General features: G+C 34.2%; 1 protein-coding gene across 3 annotated transcripts in view; it reads left to right on the forward strand.

Annotated features, from left to right (window-relative positions):
- The window catches only part of LOC127865239 (E3 ubiquitin-protein ligase RNF185-like), a 422,044-nt gene that overhangs the window by 394,133 nt on the left and 3,665 nt on the right, over positions 1-24,246 (forward strand). Inside the window, exons 2-5 of one of the 3 annotated variants that reach the window (XM_052405272.1) lie at positions 18,326-18,501; positions 21,278-21,409; positions 22,806-22,863; positions 23,248-23,365. In XM_052405272.1, coding sequence (XP_052261232.1) covers positions 18,359-18,501; positions 21,278-21,409; positions 22,806-22,863; positions 23,248-23,365 — 451 coding nt within the window. In that variant the 5' untranslated portion in view covers positions 18,326-18,358. Of the gene's footprint in view, positions 1-18,153; positions 18,502-21,277; positions 21,410-22,805; positions 22,864-23,247; positions 23,366-24,246 lie in introns of those variants that run through there. The other 2 variants (XM_052405273.1, XM_052405274.1) reach the window with 2 other exon arrangements.

The raw sequence follows: 24,246 nt of genomic DNA on the forward strand, positions 1-24,246 counted from the left end.
CATCATCCGTATTCTCAGCAGTAAATCACCCAATTTAGCCATAATGTATTTAAATTTTAAATATTGAAGGATGTGCATAAACATTTCAACATATTTAACAATAAACATAGGTTATATGCTATATTAAATCAAATTCGTTCGAAAAGAAATCAAACTAGTCGCAAAAAGTATGCGATGTCGGCAGGATTCGAACCTGCGCGGGATGATCCCAAAAGATGTGTAGTCCATCGCCTTAACCACTCGGCCAAGTTACTTAACATTTGTGCATGCTTAAATTATGCATAAGTAAAAAGGTAAAAAGGCTCGTCGATCTTTGAAGAAATCGCGAAATCGTATTTTTGCAGATGATATTTGGATCAAAGTCAATATTATTGTGAAAATAATGTATTCTAAAGGAATTACGTAAACATATATCAAAATTCGAAGTTTGAAAAAAATAAAATGCATCTCTCGGAAATAACCGATCATTGAAGATCGGCAATGATCGTAAAATAAATCGCGGGAAATCATTAGGGGTGCGCTAATTTAAGTCCTGGTCACACTTCAGCTACGACGTATGTAAGACATGCTCTGGATTTTACAGATCTGTTTTGTTCCAACTTTGATTTTGATATTTGCATGATAAGGTTAATATCAGAGTTCAGTGCAATCTGAACGCATCGGACAGTGGGCTACACCACACCGTCTCTCTGATGTACGTAGGCGGCCGGCATATTGGATTTGGAACTACTTTAGAAAACAAGATGGCGGCCTTCTCGTAAAGAGGAAAAATTAAAATGTGTCTTTTAGCTCGTCTTTTTCAAGATAATATTCTTTAAGTAATAATTTAATGTAGATCTGTGAATTCCCACAACGTACTTAAAAACTTGTTAAAATTTAAAGATGCCATTACTGACATACTGATAGGAGTACTTATAGTATTGACATCGAGTAAATTTAAAATTAAATCGACTGTTTTCATTGTATTTTGAATTTTTGTGAGATACGAGGATTGCTTACATAATCATGATAAAGTATGAAACACATCACTCATTGTATGAGTATAGATGGCCGAGTGGTCTAAACGGTAGACTTTTACTCCATGGGGTCAATGCGCTATGGTTCAAGCGGTCCTCGGATGTTTCGCCCCCAAGACGTTTCCGCCCTGGTCGTTTCGCACCTGGTCGTTTCGCCCCCATATTAGGTGCGAAACGACCAGGGACTAGGTGTTGAGTAGTTTAATTGGTGACCATTATATAATCATCAAAGAAAGTACCCTGAATCAATAATGTAAGTATATTAGTGGAACACTAGGTGTTGAGTAGTTAAATTGGTGACCATTATATTCAATAATGTAAGTATATCACGCATTTATCCGACAAAGGGTAGGTGATAAAAGCAATTAGCCACCATAAGTATATATATTAATGTAAAATGAATGCAGATAATGTTTTAATTGACTTGATAATCACAATCCAATCAATTTGATATGAGTATCTTTTATAAGCGGGTTATATAAATATAGATATATATATATATGAGGCAATTGACCGTAAATTTAAATAGCATGAGTCTTAAATTAACAATGCATTTCATTCCCTCATTATGTAATTGTGATAAAACAGGTGTTAGTTATGGTAGCTATAGCGCTTACCATTTGTAGAAAACGAAATGTGAAAACATTTGGAGATCTGTATTAAAAGAATAACAGTGCTGCTATATATTGTAATGTAAATAATTACGACTCATTCAGTTTATTAATGTGCTTTGCTGTAATTTATTATTGTGTGCTATGTATACTCGAATAAACTATGTGTTTCGCATCGGACAGTGGGCTACACCACACCGTCTCTCTGATGTACGTAGGCGGCCGGCATATTGGATTTGGAACTACTTTAGAAAACAAGATGGCGGCCTTCTCGTAAAGAGGAAAAATTAAAATGTGTCTTTTAGCTCGTCTTTTTCAAGATAATATTCTTTAAGTAATAATTTAATGTAGATCTGTGAATTCCCACAACGTACTTAAAAACTTGTTAAAATTTAAAGATGCCATTACTGACATACTGATAGGAGTACTTATAGTATTGACATCGAGTAAATTTAAAATTAAATCGACTGTTTTCATTGTATTTTGAATTTTTGTGAGATACGAGGATTGCTTACATAATCATGATAAAGTATGAAACACATCACTCATTGTATGAGTATAGATGGCCGAGTGGTCTAAACGGTAGACTTTTACTCCATGGGGTCAATGCGCTATGGTTCAAGCGGTCCTCGGATGTTTCGCCCCCAAGACGTTTCCGCCCTGGTCGTTTCGCACCTGGTCGTTTCGCCCCCATATTAGGTGCGAAACGACCAGGGACTAGGTGTTGAGTAGTTTAATTGGTGACCATTATATAATCATCAAAGAAAGTACCCTGAATCAATAATGTAAGTATATTAGTGGAACACTAGGTGTTGAGTAGTTAAATTGGTGACCATTATATTCAATAATGTAAGTATATCACGCATTTATCCGACAAAGGGTAGGTGATAAAAGCAATTAGCCACCATAAGTATATATATTAATGTAAAATGAATGCAGATAATGTTTTAATTGACTTGATAATCACAATCCAATCAATTTGATATGAGTATCTTTTATAAGCGGGTTATATAAATATAGATATATATATATATGAGGCAATTGACCGTAAATTTAAATAGCATGAGTCTTAAATTAACAATGCATTTCATTCCCTCATTATGTAATTGTGATAAAACAGGTGTTAGTTATGGTAGCTATAGCGCTTACCATTTGTAGAAAACGAAATGTGAAAACATTTGGAGATCTGTATTAAAAGAATAACAGTGCTGCTATATATTGTAATGTAAATAATTACGACTCATTCAGTTTATTAATGTGCTTTGCTGTAATTTATTATTGTGTGCTATGTATACTCGAATAAACTATGTGTTCTGTTCTATTATATTCCAAAAAATATTCATGTAGTGCAATTTCATATTTAATACAATACAATGTATGGAAATAAAACAGTTGGTTTCTTGTATGCGTGATATTCTATTAGTATTACTATTTATTAAATTCAATTAAAAATGACTTTGTAAATGGAAATAATAATACGAAAGTGATGACATGTGTAAATAAGTAGTAGTGTTGCTTATTTTATCTAAATAGCAGCGATAGTATATTTATTATCTCTGTTATATAATGTACTTGTGTATAGTAAGAAATTCTAGTCATAAGTTGATGGTATATTGAATATATTTTGTGTATAGAATCTATTATATAGGAAAAATACAGAAAGCCACTGTTAACCAGTTCACTTAGGTCGTCGCTCTTTTACATCATTTTTCACTATGCGCATTAGTACCCAGTTTTACAAACACCAGTGTTGTATCAACTTCAATATTTTGTAACAGGTGTTAAACATAAGGTTAACAGGGGCAAATCTGTAAGATTGGCCATGCATGTTTGTAAATTGTGTTATTTTATGTATTATTATATTGTACATGTCATGGACGAGAAATAAACCTTGAAACTCTATGTTTAAGTCGTAAGACATAATTAAACATCTTAATTGCGATAAGTTCCATTGATTAACTTGACAGCTTACGCACAAAGTGGTGCTTAGGCAACAATCAATTACTGACACCCGCCTTCGATTGTCAATAAATAAACAAATCAGTTTTCTTTTAAAGTACTCCCTAAATGGATATTTGATAAACAGTATGAACAGGTGTTATAAACATGCCATTCAATGCGGACAGTTTATCTTAACATTGCCACTAATCCGATGTTGTTGCGTAATATTATTTTAACTATCAGATAAAGATCGTCGTGTATTCGCTTCACAGTAAAAATGATTTTAAAAATGTCGTTTTTTTAGGGTTATTATTATTATTTATTTATAATGAAATGATAATTCAACTTGTTCATCTATGTACTTGATTTACTAATAAAACGATATACATTTACTTATTATAAAAAAGTTATTATATAATCCATCGATATATTATATGTAATTAATTAAATAACATTGCTATAGTCTAAGTAGTTTTGTATGTAGTTGACAAAAAGACAGTAATTCATCAGTACTTAATCTATAAAATTATATCTTAAATTGTAATACGAGAAAATTGAAGAATTATTTACTTATACAAACATTAAATTACATGGCAGTAGTTTTGTATGTATTTTTTCGTATTAATTTATAATAGTGAAAAGTCTATGTAGAGCTATATTTTCGCGTTCTGCTAGTGTTTGGGCTGTTATACCTAAGTATTTAAAGGATGTCACTATTTCTAATAATTCTCCGTAAAGGTAGAAGTTGTAATTTGTATGGCGATTACTTTTTTCTTAGATCGAGGCCTTTGTTTTAGATGTATTTATTTTAAGAGACGCTATGCAGTAATTAAACAATAATTCCTTCGTTTCACAGGTATTTCTCTTGAGGAATACAAAGCCGCTGTGACGTCAGGATGCGAGCTTGACTTCGTCTGCAGTCCTTGTTCTAAAAAAGAACAGACACATAGATCAAAGGCCGATATTGATGTCGATGACTTTGCTGCAAATTGGGAAATGGGATTCGACATAAGCGACATTCATGACAACGTCACCGACGAGGACTTGGACAGTACGCGGGCAGAAGGGAATGGAAACGTGGACGATGACGGCGCTATTGACGGTGATCACATTACCGGAAACGAAATGGACGACACAACTGGAAACGGGGACGATGACGGCGATATTAACGGACCGCCAGACATGGAGTGATGTACGCTGTCGAACTCACCTACCTGCGTGCTTGCGGAAAACTAATGAAATATCGAATGTGTTCAAATAGACCCTACGGACATTTCTTCGTGTTGTCATGTTTATGTACTTCATAAACTATATAAATAAAGAATGCTTTCATTGTCGTTTTATGTAACTAAACTACTAAAAAATGTTAATTAAGTGACACAAGTTGCATTAAAATGTCAGAAAAAAAACATGAAATATATATTAAAACATGTAATTATAACATAAATAATACTTGAAAAATATGCATTTTTAATTCATATTGTCACATTAATTCAGATGCTGTTTAAAGTCTTGTTTTCTTTTCAAGGCAGACACAGGAGCAAGAAATTAATCATTAATATTACTTAAAAACATATAGCATTAAAATTTTAAGTTAGCTGTAGAGTAATACAAGCCTTTTTTTTAAGAAATACTTTTGAAGCTTAATTGTGTTAATATGAAATTTTATCTTCATGTAGAGAACAAAACTATATCTCTCAGTGACTAACACAATCAAATTGGTCATAGTGACTGTTCATTGTGTTTCGAAGTTACATGATTACATGTTCTTATACTGAACTCACTTGCATGACTTTAATGGATGTAATCTAATTTCATTGTGAAGAATTGCCCATCTCCTTTTCTAAATCGTTTTATGTAACTAAACTACTGAATTATCGTATGTGTTCATCGCGATGTTTTACAACACTGTAATTCTACGTTATTTTATGCCAAATAAATAAACAAATAGACTCTACGGACTTTTCTTTGTGTTGCTTATACGCTGTTGTGTTTATGTAGTTCATAAAATATATAAATAAAGAATGCTTTCATTGTCGTTTTATGTAACTAAACTACTGAAATATCGTATGTGTTCATCACGTTGTTTTACACTGTTATTCTACGTTTTTGTATGTCAAATGAATAAATAGGTCAGAAAAAATATCTCTTTTTAGTTTTTTGTTACTACTCTAGAGTCTAGACTATAAGTTTAGTCATTGACGTGATAAATATTGTCTTAATAAAATTATATAATGGTCATCAATTAAACTACTCAACAACTATTGTTCCGCTAGTATGGGGGCGAAACGACCAGGTGCGAAACGACCAGGGCGGAAACGTCTTGGGGGCGAAATAACTAGGGTGCGAAAAGACTTGGGCGCGAAACGTCTGTAAATCGTTCAAGCCCGTTTGAGGGTTACTTCTATATTTGTATTCAATTTTATTCTTGTCTTTTTTATTGCAGCTTTTTAGATCCAATGTTTGCATTTATCAAAATAGCATAGAGTCTATAATGAAAAAAAAAAATTGGGGAGTTCTTATGTTATAGTTAGATTTTGTGACTTATCAATTTAAAGTATTTAATAACAAACTTCAATACATGTCTAATCTGTGAAAACGTCCCTTTGAAATTGCTAGTTTTCCTCTTACATGCCCTTGTATTTTAAGATAGAATACTTTCCTCTCCAGAGGAAAGAGGTATGGGTTTAAATCCCATCGGGGGCTTCAGAGGATGATCCATTTTGAGACAAATGTTAATATTTGCTTTAGTGTATCCCAAAATTAACCTAATATTAAATATAGAACCGTGAAAGATAATTCAAAATAATGTTTGTTTCTATATACATTGTGATCCATGGACATGAACATTCAATTATGCAAGAAACATGTATGATTTAAGGCTAGAATACGACAGCAAACTTAGAATGGACATTTATTTTAGATTGTTAAGTAACTTAAACTATAAATGTTGTAAAGCTTGTCAAGTTGTGTATGTCGTCCTTGCTTCTGGACAGCAGAACAGTTAAGGCATAAATGATTACTCTTTTTCTTTAGAATCAACATTGATGCATTATTACTTAAGCAAAGTTGAACTTTTAAAAAACTCTATGAATTGGGAACTGAATTTTTCATGTTTCTCTGCTTTTTATTTACCTGTCATGAACATAATGTTACTGGTGAACAAATGCCTTCTCTCTTTACACTTTACAAGGAGATGGTGTTTTTCATAAATATCCAGGTTAATTTGTATAAATACCGGGTAAGACCTCGTAACATATTTATATACATGTAAGCAATACATTTATGATGATGACATTATGTGTTTCGCTGTAAATTTACAGAGAAAATATACTACAGCCGCATGTCAACAGAGTTGTTAAAAGGGCATTTAGACAGTATTGTCCCTGACTTTTGCCCATTTTGACATATTCTTATAAACAAGAGGGCCACGATGGCCCTGTATCGCTCCACTGCTAAAAAAAGGCTAAAACAAATATTTCTCAGCATGTGCAAATACTTAAATATAGGCCCTATTTAAGCACATGAACAATTTTGTGACCCCCTGGGCTGGTTAAAATTTAACCCCAGGGGCATAATTTGAGCAAACTTTGTAGAGGACTACTATACCTCACTACTTACAAAATGTGGTAGCCCTTGGTCCTAGAGTTAAGGATAAGAATAAGAATATGTTAACAGTTTTCACAAAATAAGCAAGATATAAGCGTATATAATGTTCAATTTTGTGACCCGCGGGTCAGGGTCAAATTTGACCCAAAGGTCATAATTTGAACAACCTTGGTAGAGGACTACAAGATGTTACTGCATACCAAATTTGGAAGCTGTAGTACGAATGGTTTCATCGTAAGATTTTTAAAGATTTCACAAAATAGGCCCTTCATAAGCGTTTATTCAATTTTGTGACCCCAGGGGCAGGGTCAAAGTTCACCCCCGAGGCATTATTTGAACAAATTTGGTAGAGGTTTATTAGATGCCACTACATACCAAATTTGGTAGCCCAAGGCCCAATGGTTATGAACAAAAAGATTTTAAAAGTTTTCACAAAATAGGCCCCATATAAGCGTATGATCAGTTTTGTGACCCCCGGGGCAGTTTCAAATCTGAACAAACTTGGTAGAGGACTATAAGATGTCATTATGCCAAATTTGGTAGCCCTAGGTCCAATGGCTATGGACAAGAATATATTTGAAGTTTTCACAAAATAAGCACTTTATAAGCATATATACAATTTTGTGACCCCCTGGGCAGTTTCAAATCTGAACAAACTTGGTAGAAGACTATAAGATGTCATTACATACCAAATTTGGTAGCCCTAGGTCGAATGGCTATGGACAAGAATATATTTGAAGTTTTCACAAAATAAGCACTTTATAAGCATATATTCAATTTTGTGACCCCCGGGGCAGTTTCAAATTTGACCCCATGGGCATTATTTTAACAAATTAAGAAGAGAACTATTACATGTCACTTCATACTAAATTTGGTAGCCATATGCCATACAGTTATGGCCAAGAAGTTTTTAAAGTTTTCACAAAATAGGCCTTATATAAGCATATGTTCAATTTTGTGACCCTCGGGGCAGGGTCAAACTTGACCCCAGGGGCATAATTTGAACAAACTTGGTAGAGGACTATAAGATGTCATTACATACCAAATTTGATAGCCCTAGGTCCAATGGCTATGGACAAGAATATATTTGAAGTTTTCACAAAATAAGCACTTTATAAGCATATATTCAATTTTGTGATCCCGGGGCAGTTTCAAATTTGACACCATGGGCATTATTTTAACAAACTAAGAAGATAACTATTACATGTCACTTCATACTAAATTTGGTAGCCATATGCCATACAGTTATGGCCAAGAAGTTTTTAAAGTTTTCACAAAAAAAGGCCATATATAAGCATATGTTCAATTTTGTGACCCCCGGGGCAGTGTCAAATTTGACCCCAGGGGCATAATTTGAACAAATTTGGTAGACTACTATTAGATGTCTCTACATACCATATTTTATAGCCCTAGGCCCAATGGTTATCAACGAGGAGATTTTGAAAGATTTCACAAAATAAGTCTTAAAGAAGCAATTTTCAATTTTGTGACCCCCGGGGCAGGGTCAAATTTGACCCCAGGTGCATAATTTGAACAAATTTGGTAGAGGACTATTAGATGTCTCTACATACCAAATTTGATAGACCTAGGCCCAATGGCTATGGACGAGAAGATTTTGAAAGTTTTCACAAAATAGGCGTTAAATAAGCAATTTTCAATTTTGTGACCCCCGGGGCAGGGTCAAATTTGACCCAGGGGCATAATTTGAACAAATTTGGCCAGTGGAGCTAAAAACTGATTCTTTGTTTAGCGTGCAAAGGGTATGGAGGAACATTTGTTGGTGCCTTTTAAAAAAGTTGTTTCATTGTGTGGAAAATTGAGTTAAAAAATGTACACAATGCCTTATATGTGGCAAATTCCAACAATGTCTGTGGTTTTTCATGTAAAAACAAGAGATGTGTTTGTCAGAAACATAATGCCCCCTATTGCACCGCTTTGAAGCCCTATATTTCACCTTTAAGGATGACCTTGACCTTTCAGTACTCAAAATGTGCAACTCCATGAGATACACATGTATGCCAAATATCAAGTTGCTATCTTCAATATTGCAAAGGTTATAGGAAATGTTTAAGCTTTCGGACAGACAGTTAGCACATATAAGTTGGTTTTACAAATTCACTGAGTGTAAACATTGGGCACTTATATAGCTCAAAGTGACTGGGAAACAAATTCTTGTGTTCTGATTTACACTTGCAAAATTCAAAGTAAAGAATGGTAATTGTTCTCTTATTGCCAACAACTGCATAAATCTTAACATTGTAAATTGGTTGTTTTGTCTTTATTACTACTTTTGTACATTCTTTTGTATTGCCCTCTTTATATTAACTTTCAACATGTATATTATATCCAGTAATTGTAGATATCAGATGTTTTGTGATGTAAATGTGTAGGGTTCTTGTTACTTTTCACACCCATTTCCATTTCATAATGCCTTAACACTGATATAGGATATTAGTGATTTTTGATTATTGTATTTATGTAAACTTATTCTTTATGCTGATGAAAGTGTCATCCTTTATTTTCACAAAGATCCTAGTATCATCAGTAGTGTTTTTTGTAAAGAACTTGAAAATTGTATTAAATGGTTAGTGGATAACAAACTGCCTTGGAAAAACTGGATGTTTAGTGTTTGGTTCCAAAAGGAAATTATCTAAACTTCATTATTTTAATGTAAAATGCAATGATCACACTATTGTTTCTCAATCATCTGTTGAAAACCTTGGTTCAATATTCGAAGCTGATCTTTCTGCTACATCTATTGTTAATAATATTATTAAAAAGGTGAACTGAAGAATAAGATTCTTCAGGGGCGTAGCTAGCATTTTTTTTGAGGCCTGAATATGTTATATATATATATAACCGGAATATATATTACTGTTGTTCAAATAAGTCATCAATAAAGTATTTGTACGTACATTTAAATGTGATGACAAGATAGTAGTAAACATTGTGTAACTAATGCTCTTTATTAAAGAGTCTTTAATAATATATGCTAATTACTATTTGATCTCAAGACTATAGTCTCAAGTTTAAATTAACGATATTTTTATGCGTATTAATGCCACCATTTTTGTACATTTTCCACCCATCTATAGGGCCCCATTGGAAATAAGTTGCAAACCTTTCATGGGACATCCTGTGGTATATATATTATGTCTTGATTTCAACATCTTGTAACTACTTGTTATTTCAGATTTCTTCCAAATACACTGACTATTTACTTGTAACTGAATGTAAATGATTAACTTTGACTGTGATATTCAAAATGTGATATATCAATGCATTGTGATCCAAAACCTGTGATAATTGTTTTCCAATTGCTAAATGTTCTAAATTGACTGTATTGTATGATCTGTACTTGTATGACATATATATACATATGCATGAATAAATCAATATTTAGAAAAGTGTGACTGACACTGTTTCCAGACATATTACAGTTAAATTACTTCATGTCAGTAATGGCAGTCAGGGATGGAAAATATCTTTTTACAATTGTTGCCTGCACTGTCGACCATATTTAGTGCTTTTGTTTCTCATCTAAAGAGTAAAGACCCAAAACCATGGGCATGCCTGTGATATGTATCTTAAAGTTTCTTAAAAGATAAATAATATAAATTTTAACAACACCACTGATCAGTTTTAACATTTCCAGTACAGTATGTCTTTTTTTGAGAGGCCATTCTGAATTGAGTTCATTTCCAAGGGCAAAGTATAATGCCTTAATATATTAATATTACCAAACTGAACATTGTTACACTGTCCCTAATTTTAATGGCACTTGATTGTTTAAGGCTTTGAAAAGATAGTTGCCTGGTCGGGATAACAACATCTGGATAAATGCCTAGGATAAAATATAAACAATATCTGCCAGAAGTACTGTATGGTTGCCATCATCAAATGTACAGAAAGAATCGTTTTTGAAATTCAATCAAGCCCCACTCATTCCATTCCATGAAACCTTTCAGGTGTCTCAATACTGATAATAGCCCCACTGAGGGCCTTATGGCTATGGTCCATATACAGTTTGTGACTGCCTGGCTGGTCACTATAATGCCATTGGGACCAACGTGGAGTTTACTATTTCTTATATTACACGGAAGAGTTTTCTCTGTACCATTGTACAGTGTTGTACGATTGTTTATGGTATAGAACATAAACATATTGATTAAATCTCAAAGATTGTTGCCGGCAGCCGAACATCAGCAATTTTGCAATGAATATAATTTAAGAAATACTGATTCTTTTAAGTTTGAATAATGTTGTTGTTTTCACTTCAATAAACAACTAATTGGCTTTCTTAACATTTTATTAAAATTTGAAAATTTTGCATGCAATAATATCTAATTTTAAACATTAACATTAATGAATATTCTATTATATTACTCCTTAAAGATATTGGTCCTTATATATCTGTATTACCGGTTGATTTAGTGCAAATTTATTGGTGTGTAACCCGAACTATATTTTCGGTGTAATATCTTCCGCCTAGAGGCGTTAGACATATCCTTCCACCAAATACACCCGAGAGACGATCGCCGATATGGCGGAATTGTCCGAGGTGTCCCGATTGAGTTCAGTGATGTCCAGATACGCCAACTATCGGTCCACGATATTGAGTTTTACTGCAGCTTCATGGGAATGTGTTTGACTATACACATTATGCAAGTATGCATACAAGTGTTAACGTTTAATGGTATTCATGTGCTTCGCGTTCTTTTGCTTTAGACATGAATCTAAACAATTAGTTATTGTCGTTTACAGAGTCACTCGGTAGTGGATGTACTGCACCACTACCTGCTTATAGGAATAGGAGCTTAAATATGCATGGGCAGATGTTAATAATATTGAAACAAACAGCCTTTATTTAAAATTTGACGAAGTTGCCATTCGATGAGTTTCATCAGCAGTGAAACAAAATAAGGAAGGTGTGCGACTGAAAATCTGTTCTGTATTATCATACGTAGTCTACTTTTAATGCGCGTCATATACTAGTAAATGTAAACATTCAATTATCCATCTGTCTCTATCGATTACAATCTGGAATAAACATGAATATGAAAAAGGATGGCGAGTTAAAGTCTTGCTTCGTTCTACTGAATGACACACACATAATTGTTCGCCAACATATGCTGCAACAAAATTATTTTGACAAAGAGTTTAGAATGGCGTCTTCATCTAGCTTTTGTCGGGGCATTAGTATTTGTGTAGTAAATCTTAATTTGATCCTACTTCGTTTTTTCTTACCAAAGAGCTTTACCTCTTTGGTTATCGCTAAAGTTGCAAAAGAACATATGAATTGCACAACGGAACGCACTCAGTATATTTGTGCATCTGAATTTTGACAGCGTAACATTATACATGTATAATGATTGTTGTCGTCGTTATTTGTGCAATTATTACACCCTTATCATAATGAACGTCATTATAACCACCAATGCCGCCATCAACGTCTTCGTGACAAGAAGTATCACATAATTATAGTCACAATCATTCGCATTAAAATAAGAATTATAATCATCATTAACAGTATCGTTTTTATCAAATAAATCATCAGTGGCAGCAAAATAAGAACATTATTATCATAGTCATATTCATCGTATTCATCATCATCAACACGATTATCAACATCAACATGTGACATATTTGTTAAAACTGCCACCATATTCAGGAAAACAAAGACGACGATCATGCTATACCGATGATAACGATTGCCATAATGATAATGATGCTTTATATCGATGATAACGATTGCCATAATGATTATGGTAGTGAAAATGGTTATGGTGACAATAACAAGAATGAGAGGAAGAAATATCACTGCAACGTACAAAAAATCGAACGATCTTTGGTGTGGAGCATCAAAGTTGGTTTGACTCTTTAAAAGCGCTTTAACATACATGCGTGGTTATTATAAACGACAACCTATGAATTAACGTATTTTTTCCTTTAGTCCCAAAGGGCCGTCTATTTTTGTTTGAATTACTCTTGCGTCGATGTGTGGCTGGTTTAATTCATAATAAAATGTATCAATAGTTTTGAGCCTCTAGAAAGTCATAAGGCTCAATGTAGCGTGGTCCTAAATACGTAAATAATAAGAGCATACCAGGCGCTCACCTTAGATTCAATGGATATATGCTTTATTTATAATTTGACCTAGTTTTGAGCTCACTTGACCCAGTTACAATCTCAGCCGATATTTAATTGGAACAAAAGTTCTGACCAAGTTTTTTTCCAGATTGTGTTGCTAATATACCGTTCACAAGTTTTCACTTTATAGCCATAAAACGAAAATTGCCCCGGCCACCGGCAGCCATGTCTTTCAACAAACCGGTAGAGTTTTAGAACTCCATCGAGAAGTCAAAATAGCAAGTGTTCAACCTAACTTTTAATTGCACTAAAAATGTGAGTTCTACAGTGTTAACATCGATTAACAATAACCATATCAGGAAATGAGTCCCGCCTTATTGGGCCATTTTTTCGATGAACCATAACTATTTTCGAACTCAGCAGATCTACTATTACAACAGATTCTCTTACCAAGTTTCATAAAAATGTGACCATAAATGTGACTGCTAAAGTTTGAACAGGGTTTTACATTAGCCATATAAGGAAAAATGCCCCGTCCCAGGCGGTTATGTTTTTCAATGGGCCCAAACAATTTTCAAACTCTGCCTTTATGTTATTACAACAAATGGTCTGACCAAGTTGCATGTTAATTGGACTAAAAATGGAACTTCTAGAGTGTTAAAAAATGTTTTACTATAGCAATCTAAGAAAAAATGCCACGCACCCTGGTGGCCATGTTATTCAACACACCGGAACCGTTTTCGAACTTATCTAAGATATCATTGCAACAAATCTTCTGACTAAGTTTCTTGAAAAATTGGACAATACATGGGACTTCTAACGCGTGAACATCTTTTAACATATTAAGAAAACTGCCCCGACCCTGTCGGCCATGTTTTTCAACCAACCGAACCCATTTTCGAACTCTTCCAAGATATTATAGGGACACGTGTTCTGACCAAGTTTAACAAAGATTTGACAATTATTTAAGGGTCTAGATGGTTAACAATGTTAATGTTGACGACGGACGACGCACAAAAGGCGAACTTAAAAGCTAACCATGGAAACGTTGTGCTCAGGTGAGCAAAAATGACAACTGATTCACTTGACGAAAGCAAGCATTCTAAATATCATTCCTAGGAGAATTGTATCATACTTGAAAAGGCAAGCAGTTTCAACTGATTAGCCGTATGTGATGCGCTCTGCAAAGAACTACTTTTAAACGTTTACTTGTATATCCAATGTTTGTATTCAACATTTTGGGAATTGGGTTGGGCCCCTTTGCATTTGGAAAATGGCGTGTTTTTTTTACATAAAATGGAAAATTAATGTGTGTTTTTTTATTTTTTGCTAACATATACTTTTTTTAATAAAATGGATTTTCAATGTTGTGTTTACTAAGCTTAAACTTATAAAGCTTAATTTTAGATGAATTAAATGAAGAGACTAATTAAAATAATGTTTCGGGGAAAACTGTCAATTTGGAATTGAATGTTCCCATTTGGCAAAATATATACTTGATCCGATTTGGATTGGGTTCCCCTACTTTACCAGAATATGAACGCAGAAAAAAAACATTGATAAAACTAAATATATCTGCCAGATAAACAGGGTAACTAGGAATTGCCTATCGAAAACAAAATGATTAGACTTCCAGTGGTACATTACTTCATTTACAAAAAATAAATTCAATAAACGTAAGCAATATTAAGAAATCAATAGTTACTGTTCTTGATTAACCCTAAGATCTGCTTACATAGAGAGTTTGTAAATATTACTGGTGTAATACGCTATTCACAGTAAGGGGACGTAATCTTAGCAGTATTTTAATTGATTTAACATGTCAATTCGTGGATGAATGCAGTTGAAGAACAAAATTCTTTTTTTAATGAATCAACAGCACTACTTAGTTCAGTGAATGGTAGTGCTTTCCTCACATTGCCCAATTGTATGGTACTGGTAACTTTTTCAAGCAAACACTTGAACACTGTTTCGTAATTTAATACTAATATACCAATTATTTCAATTGCAAATATTAAATTCGTGTTTAATACAGTATATGCCAATTTGAGGAAAAACATAATAATACGATTTGATGAAGTACCAGTTACACTGTATATCGATTTATACAATGTACAGTTTGAATAAATATATAAATGTATAACCTCTAGGCTGATATGCGTCTGATACAAAGGTGTCTGATAAAATGTTTTATTTCAGATTAAAACATTTATATCGGTGATTGTTTTAAAGTACGTGATTTTACTAGGTACCATAAAGTCTTCATTTTGTATAATATACAGGCTCGGAACGAACTGCTATATTTCGACTCTACAAAACAGAAAGCTGGACAGGCCTCACTGTTGTTTTTTTCAATGCCTCGACTTATATTTTATACAATGATATGGCAGTAAGCTTCAATTCTGCCATGTAGCTAAAAATTGAAATGAACTATGTTATGATGTATTGCAAAGAATAAAAAATTGCATACATTAACAAACAATACACTACATAACACACATTAATACAGTCAATAATCGACAAACAACCGAAGAGATGACAATAATTATACGTCTGATTTGTTTCGTTTTAAAGGTATGTATTTTTAATGATTACTTGATGTAGTTTGTTTGATTTTATAAGAATCAAGGAAAAACAGGTGTAAGTCTCAGCTCAACAATTAGAACAAGAAACAACAGAGTTTTGCATATAACTTTAAGCATAAACAGGGTCAAGGGTCACGTTACTTTATGGGGTTGACAAATGGATGTTAATGGATGTAAACACAGCGGTAAGTGGTGACTTTTTATCAAATTACTTTTTAAACAATGCTTCTGAAGAATTTCAACAAGTGCATAAAAGACGGTTATTATGCGGCTTATGGCATGTGAAAAACAATTGCTTTATTTAATAAGCCTGTGTTTTTGGTAAAAAAATTGATGTGTAATGAATTTTTATACACAGTTATGCTGCTCGCAACGCGAAATTTTGGCACCGATTTCAGGAGTATTCACTAATGAACTCTTAAATCTTAAGATATCGGCACAAACTGCAAACAAACCCCTGACTGTTATGCACTAAAGAGTTTTTCAAACATATTTCAATAACATGGGATATTTGCAAAAATAAAGCTCTTAGCGGTGTGTTAACCCCTTAGATCCCCATTGATCATCACTCTGTTAAGTATCTTTGTAGTTTTAAATGATGGATTACAGGTTACAGTATACCAAATACTTTTGGTCTTCAATTGCTTTACCCTTTAAACAAGAAATATCTTTTAACAAGATATACGGCGTTGATTGTGGTTGGAGTTTGTGAAAGGTAAAGAGTTAAATGAATGAGATCATGGATAGCGAATGTCTTTTTCTGTGCAGTTCTTAGCTGCATCACACGCAGTACGGAATGTTACGCGGAGTTTTCGCGGCTTATTTTACATAATTACATATTGCGGGTCATACACCTATAGATACAAAACAGAAAACCAAAAGAAGAATGGAAATGAAATTAAAACATATGAGTCAACCGGCCACACGCGAAGTATTCGTACATATTTTAAATATTTATATGCGCGTTCTTCGAACAAACCTGTTTAGTGGTTTGTCGGGCATTTCTATTTGATTCGATTATTAACAGTATTGAGAATCATCGCGCTCATGCTTAATACATTAGTCAATATGGTGGAATAATTCTTGTTAAATTAATCAAAAATTATATTGATCATGGTATTGTTGAAAACACATTAAGAATCTATTATTGACATACCATAATTATATCGCTGATAATCTTCATTTAACATATTTCTGGTCTAAAGAAAATTCCTGTTCACCTAGTTCACGCGATAGCGTCTATATGATATAACGATTATTTTACTGGCCGCGAACTCAGGTCAGCACATAAGGTAGTCGTGAAGACGCAGCGATGACCTGTAAATAAACTCTGACATTCACACACACTGGCCGCGAACTGACCCTGATACCTCGCGGGTTGAAATGCAATGCATTAAAGTGAGGCCACGCTTCCACTGCTCTTTATACTTTTACATGTTAACATGTTGACAACAATATGGAAGGCAGTACTTAATATGAGAACATAGCCTTTAAGTACAAACACTCTTGCGCTGGCAATTCTCTGAAAATAAAAGGTGCACGCACAAACTGTATTGATGTCGAGAGTTGAGTGTAAAACTGTTCTATCTATTAAGCCTTTTCATTAGAGATCCAATTGTTTCATGCAGTTAAACAGTGTTACAAAGACGCGGACATGTTTCCAATGTTCTGGTGGTATACTCAAATCAGCCAATGGAGTAAATGGAGTATTTTCATTCGTGTCTAGCCGCGGGAAAGTGTATTTGAATTTTATTGGACACTTACTTGGGTCTGGTAAGGTCAAAAGTGACGTTAAACAGCTTTGCCGAAAAAAATAACGTCATTTATTTAAGACACAATTCTCTGTATGGTCACTTGCCATGACTTTATTTTGGAATATTTCTGTGAGCATGTGGTAGGTAAAACATTGTTGTATACTACAAATTCAGGGTTTTGCTTAAAGATTGGCGACTACATTATACTTTGACAGATGGCGGGAAACCGTCATCAACTGGAGAGAAGCCGGTAAAAAGATGGCCTTAAAACAGTGACCGTTGATTCACGTCTTATTTCTTACATACTGGATGACCTTTTTTATTTTTTATTGTTCAGTCAATTCGGCTTGGAATACTGTTTAAGAAAAGGTATGGTTATGAGGGTGTCTACGCGCAAAACTTTGACTTTATTTTTTTCTTAATGACTTTATTTTTCTCTTAAAGTTATTGCTTTCACATTGAATTTGTAAAGGAAATATTTTAGTATATTGTGACCTACATATAAACTTTTGCGACTTTCACAAACACATTATATTGTACTACACCGACATTTATTACGCATGCGCACAATCGTAAACACGGAAGTGTCAAACATATTGCCAATATAGTAAACACCTTTCTTCATAAAAACATGTTATACTAATCAGAAATGTTCGCTTAATGCAATAAGTATAACAATTTGGCGCAATTTTCCTATCTTTGATTTCCTGATACAATACTGATTTCCTGATACAATACTAATTTACAATACGATGAGTGCTACAGATGGGGAGGAAGCTGGTGGGGCCAGTGGTACGAGTGGTAGTGCTGAATCTGAGAATGCCATGTTTGAGTGCAATATTTGTCTTGACACTGCCCGTGACGCAGTCGTCAGTATGTGTGGGCATTTGTTTTGGTTAGTAGTGGTTTTCCAAAAGATTACTAAAACATTTTTAAACCTTTAGGCTTTTAACATAAGTCAATTAAGCAGAATGAATTGAATTTTAATGTTTTTCTTTAGCTTGGTAATCTGGTAATGCATCTGTTTTCCAGGTTAACAGTCAAGTTGCACCAAAGTCACTCTCACAGTAGTCAACTCGCACCGTTTTCAGTCAACTCACACTTGTCAACTCGAACCTAAGTCAACTCGTACCTTATTTAAACTGTTGAACATGCTAGTTGACTACCGTGCGAGTTAACTTAGGTACGAGTTGACCAGCACCGATTTTCCTTAATAACATGTCTGACTCTATCTGCAGTATGAACTCCTCTTAATGAACACAAACACATTTTGGAAGTCAACACATAAAAAAAACATGTGTTATATGTTAATCTATAGTTAAATGTGTATTCTTGGACATAACAACAAAAACTGCATTTAAATCGGCAATGTTTTGACAAAAATACTGACTAGACTTAGCTCCCTGATTTTATCTGTTTTGTCTCAGTATCTGCCCTTCTGTTTGGTTTCAAAGAATTATTACTATGCGCATGTGCTTGTTCTTAAAAAAGTAACTTGATGAAAAAACGAAACTTTTGCTCATGATGTTCTTAAAATATTTTTACATTTTATTAAAATTTAAGTGGCATATAAAACATTTGATTAAGCAACTATAAATCCATGAACAAACTAGCATAATTGTGTGTTACATAATAAAATATTATAGCACCGCCCTGGAATAAACATGACCTAGTTTTCAACGAACACCAGAAATTACGATATTATGATTTTCGTACTAGTCATGGATAACCATAAAATATATTATATTTTCTAAAAATTGAAAAAATATTAACTTTCCAGCACTTCTTGAAGGTTTTTCGTTAAAGGCATGATAATGTTAAAGGCACGATACTATGAGGAGGACCGATACTATGAGAGTAAAGGATAAAATGATGTAACATGCTACCCCTTGGTCTTTTTGCCCATATAACATGTCAGACATTGTCTACTCTGGGTCTATTCGCTCTATACTGTATTATCATAGTGCCTATAATGATTGTCACTGTGAATATAAACTCTTAAAGATGTTTAATTTAATGTATAAAACATGTTTTGGCTTTTTTTTATTACAGTTTCCTTGTTTGGACATTAAAAGATCATAATATATGAAGATATCACCAATTAATATGTACCTTTAATTTTTATAAATTGACCACTGGGGTTTGTCCATTCACTCAGACACTGTTCAGCGATTTTCCTCCTTCTTTATAAAGTACCGGTAAACGGTACTTTCCCAATCGAGCGAACATTCCCAAATTCCCAATCGGCATCTGAAAAAATCCCAATCGGCGTCCGAATTTTTTCTCAAAACGATCGAAAGTATCGTAACAAAACCCAACTTTCGGCGAGCGAACAAAGAAAATCGTATAGTTGTGTGTAACCACGTGCTCGATTAATTTCGGGTTTTATTTCTCAGCGCGTTCAATCAATAGAGTCCTTACTGTTTCCGAATCTTTTGTCAGGCAGCCAGCGTACTGTTTTACGTCGGTTTGTAACCTTATCGTAGATGGAAATGAGTCATAATAGCAAATATTATGCAAAAAAACTAAAAAAGTCATCAGGAAAGTGGATCCCGTTTACTGACGCAGTTTGGTTTCAAGATTTCAAACCAAGCCCTCGAGGCCTGTGGATATGAGGCCGTGTCAAATCAGGCCCCTGAAACAGTCTCATGCCAGGCAAAACTAGTAATTGATTTTGTGTGTTCTTTATAATATTGTGTTATTTATATCAACTTTATTACTAGATGGTCATTAAGGCATGCCTGCAAATGATTATTTTAATGGGTATGTTCAATTAAGTATGAACTGTATGATGTATTCAGTAAGACCCAAACTTCACGACGCCATTTTCCCAATTTAAGGATTTCACGACTCGATTTTTCCCAATTTTGAAGTTTTCACGACTCAATTTTTCCCAATTGGACCGGTACGGGTACTTTTCCCAATTGGACAAGGAAAATCGCTGCTGTTATATTGAAAGTCATATAACTCCCAGAATTTGATAGCCAAATCTAATAATAAAACTTAGGATATTCGATCAATAGACCAAGAGCCAACCGGATACCGGTATTGGGTGAACTTGGTATTTGGGTGTATGGACCATTTTCCTTTGGTTTTCCACATAAGTTATCTATTTAATCCTGTTATTAAAAAAAAAATAGTACAAAACATATTTAAATAATATATACTTTTTTTGTAAATTTCAATCCATGTAACACAGCCTTAAATAGAAAATGCCAAATAGACATAAAACTTGTTTAAGAAATTATGCCATGGATAATAACTAAATGATCGCAAGCTTTCTCAAATTATTTTTAAGGCCCAAGGGCATAGACCCACACTTGGAAACATGATTCTTTATTTTTTCATGCATCCTGTATTTATTTTTACATAACTAAAGATTTAAAGCACAAAATGATTAAGGTTGGAAATTCAAGCACATGTTAACCTGGATTTTGGAAGTTCCTCAAATTTGCAAATTCATGCAGAGTGGTACCCCTTATTTGGAAATTAGTCGCAGTCAGTGGCACCACTGTGGGTAAAGGCCTTGGGGGAAAAGCTTGAGTCATGATGTCACTTTCCTTGTAAAATTTAAGGCCAAAGAAATTAAAAATCATTTTGCAAATATTTACATGCTGTTGTTTCATAGAACCATTACATATTTTTTATTATGTGATGTGTTTGAATTTTAGCTGGCCATGTTTGCACACATGGCTTGAAACGCGTCCAAATAGAAAAACTTGTCCAGTGTGTAAGGCAGGGATCTCAAAAGAACAAGTTGTTCCAATATATGGACGAGGTAGCACAGATAAAAAAGACCCAAGGTAATGTCATGTGCATTTTCACAGCCAATTACAATGTATTATATATTTGGAGCACATTTAACCCCTATTTTTTTTTAATCACTTATATAAATACATGTATGCCTCATATTACAAGCCTGAGTCTCAGGCTGTAACGCTTTATATAATAGTTTATCCCATCATCAGACGTGCATTGTCGAAATAAACCACTGTGGAATAAATTTGCCTCTATTGCGGCAGTGCTGAAATATAGCTGTCACGCGCGGCGGAGAATGGTCATATTACTCGGAATCAACTATAAAGTAATCATTTTTAGTAAAATCGAATCAGATTCAACAAAACAAACAATTTGATACCAAGATGTAATATATTTTTAACACATAATGCAACTCAAAATGCAAAAAAAACATTATTTACAAATATTAAGTGCGCGTACTCATGACGTCATTATTACCACGTCATATGACACAATGCATGATCTTTCACGCTTAAGCTGCAGTTGTTTAGTGTTTTTTTTCATTATTTCTTAAAAATCGGGGACGTAGAGGTATGATAAACAGAAAAACAGGTTAGTTACTGATCTTTTTGTAATGTATTAGGTTCGGCACGATTAAAATAATGAAACAATGTTTGCTTAAAATAACTTTGGTATTTTCAGTGTAGATTGATTTTCCTATTCTATTTTTAAAGAAATAATTTACGACTAAGAAAATTGATGGGATAAATCGAAAACTTGGTCGGTGCCGAATAAAGCAAAGTTTATTTTTCTCAGCACGAAAATCTGAACCACTCGCAAAGGCTCGTGTTTCAGATTTTCTCGGCACGAAAATCTGAACCACTCGCCAAGGCTCGTGGTTCAGATTTTCTAAGCCTCGCAATATAAACTTTGCTTTATTCGGCACCGACCTAGTATCCTCTATTTATTTAACATCTTCCATAACAATATCACATAAAACAAAGTTTTGAATATTGCGAGGTTGTTTTTACAGACCATATGCACATTTCCCCCTTTTTTAGGATACACATAATTATCAGTTTAATTATCAGTCATTGTCTTCTAATTTAAACAAACTGCCCTGGTAGCATCCACCAATTTTAAGTTTAAAAGTAAATATTTTGTTGGCTATCATGATCATCATTATCATAACCTTAAATATTTTGCTGTCATAACTTTTGAACATGCAATTTTTCCATAGACATTACTGCATTTAAAAAAGCCCTCATTCTTTGTTGAATCAATTACTTCATGCAACAAAGTTATGGTTGTAATATTGCATATTTCTTTTGTTTAAAATATATTTTAATATATCTTATATAATTTATATATACATTGTTGTCATTATTTGCATATTGATAACATTATCGTATATAAAAAAGTTTGTGAATGTGACTGCTTCCATTAGCACTTGTGTTACAGGGAAAAAGAAATGCCTCCGAGACCTCAAGGTCAGAGATCAGAACCAGAACAACAAGGGGTGAGTGGCTGTAATATGAGACAACAGATAATATACACACGCTTGAGAAGTGTTGGAATAAAACTGGAATGTCTCACAGGAGGGTTGAATCTGATATTAATTATACCATAAAACAGCAGCCCTCTAAGAAATTTATTAATAAACAAGTTCAATGTATATAGAAAATTCTTTGAATCTCCAACATTCAGCCTGCATTTACACTAAGAGTAAAATCTGCATTTCATATCCCAGTTGCAAAATTACAAAAAGATGTTGTTTTGAATTGAAAGTGCAACAAACGTTTTTATGTTGACTGTTACCTATTTCATTATTACCAACATAATACACTTGAAAAAAGTCTGGTGTATGTATTGTATTGATAATTTGGGTTATTCATTGTTTCAGGCCTTTCCTGGTTTCGGATTCGGTGATGGGGGGTTTCATATGTCCTTTGGAATCGGTGCATTCCCATTTGGAATATTTGCTTCATCGTTTAACTTCAATAATGGGAGACCAGGGCCACGTAAGTTATTGTCTTTCATGATTGGTTTTTATGCACCTGAAGGGTGGCATATCGATGGTCCCAATTCAAAATGCCGAACCTACATTTTTTGGCATTTCGCGATTTTGATACTGTGCAAAGCGGGAAATCAATGCGCATATACCCCCAAAATAACGAACTAGTTAACCAATCGCAACAGCTCAAAAAAGTCATGTGATGTAATGACGAACCGCAATTGAATGAAGTCAAAATGACGAAGCTGCAAAAAATTGTAACTTCGGCATTTTGCGCGCTAATTATATTATTTAAGTATCAATATAGCCATGTATGTTTAAGGTAAATTGACGAAGCTATGGATCCCAGGATTGAGCCCCTGTTTGAGCACTTGCCTTGTTAGCGACTGGGTTCAGGATTCCATCCCTGGTCTGAGAACTAGCAACGTAAGCGTCGGATCCCGGTTTCGAGTCCCGAAGCACTCGCTTCATAAGAGAATGGTCCATGGATTTTGGATTCGAACCCGGGACCCTTCTTGTAAAGGGCGATTGCTCTGACCGGGGCTCGATCCCGGGAACCATCGTTTACGTGGGGAGAGCTAGATGCCTAAGTTTTCGGCGGTCCCTGGGTTTGAATCACGGTGGAGCATTAGCCCTGAAAGCTTTGGGTCTCTAGATCGAGCCTCGGTGCACCAACAGTGACAGGTCCCGGCTTCGAGCCCCAGTCTGAGTACTAGCCCTGAAAGCTATGGATCCCGGGTTCAAGCCTGTGTCTTACCACTTGCCCAGTAAGGGAAGGATCCCGTTTGCGAACCTCAGTCTGAGCACTCGCACCGAAAGCTACGGGTTCACACAGGGACTCGAACCAAACAGCCGTCGCTAACATACCATACTGAGCACTCGCCTTCT

The sequence above is a fragment of the Dreissena polymorpha genome, chromosome 1 (genome assembly GCF_020536995.1).
Source record: "Dreissena polymorpha isolate Duluth1 chromosome 1, UMN_Dpol_1.0, whole genome shotgun sequence".
Taxonomy (NCBI): domain Eukaryota; kingdom Metazoa; phylum Mollusca; class Bivalvia; order Myida; family Dreissenidae; genus Dreissena; species Dreissena polymorpha.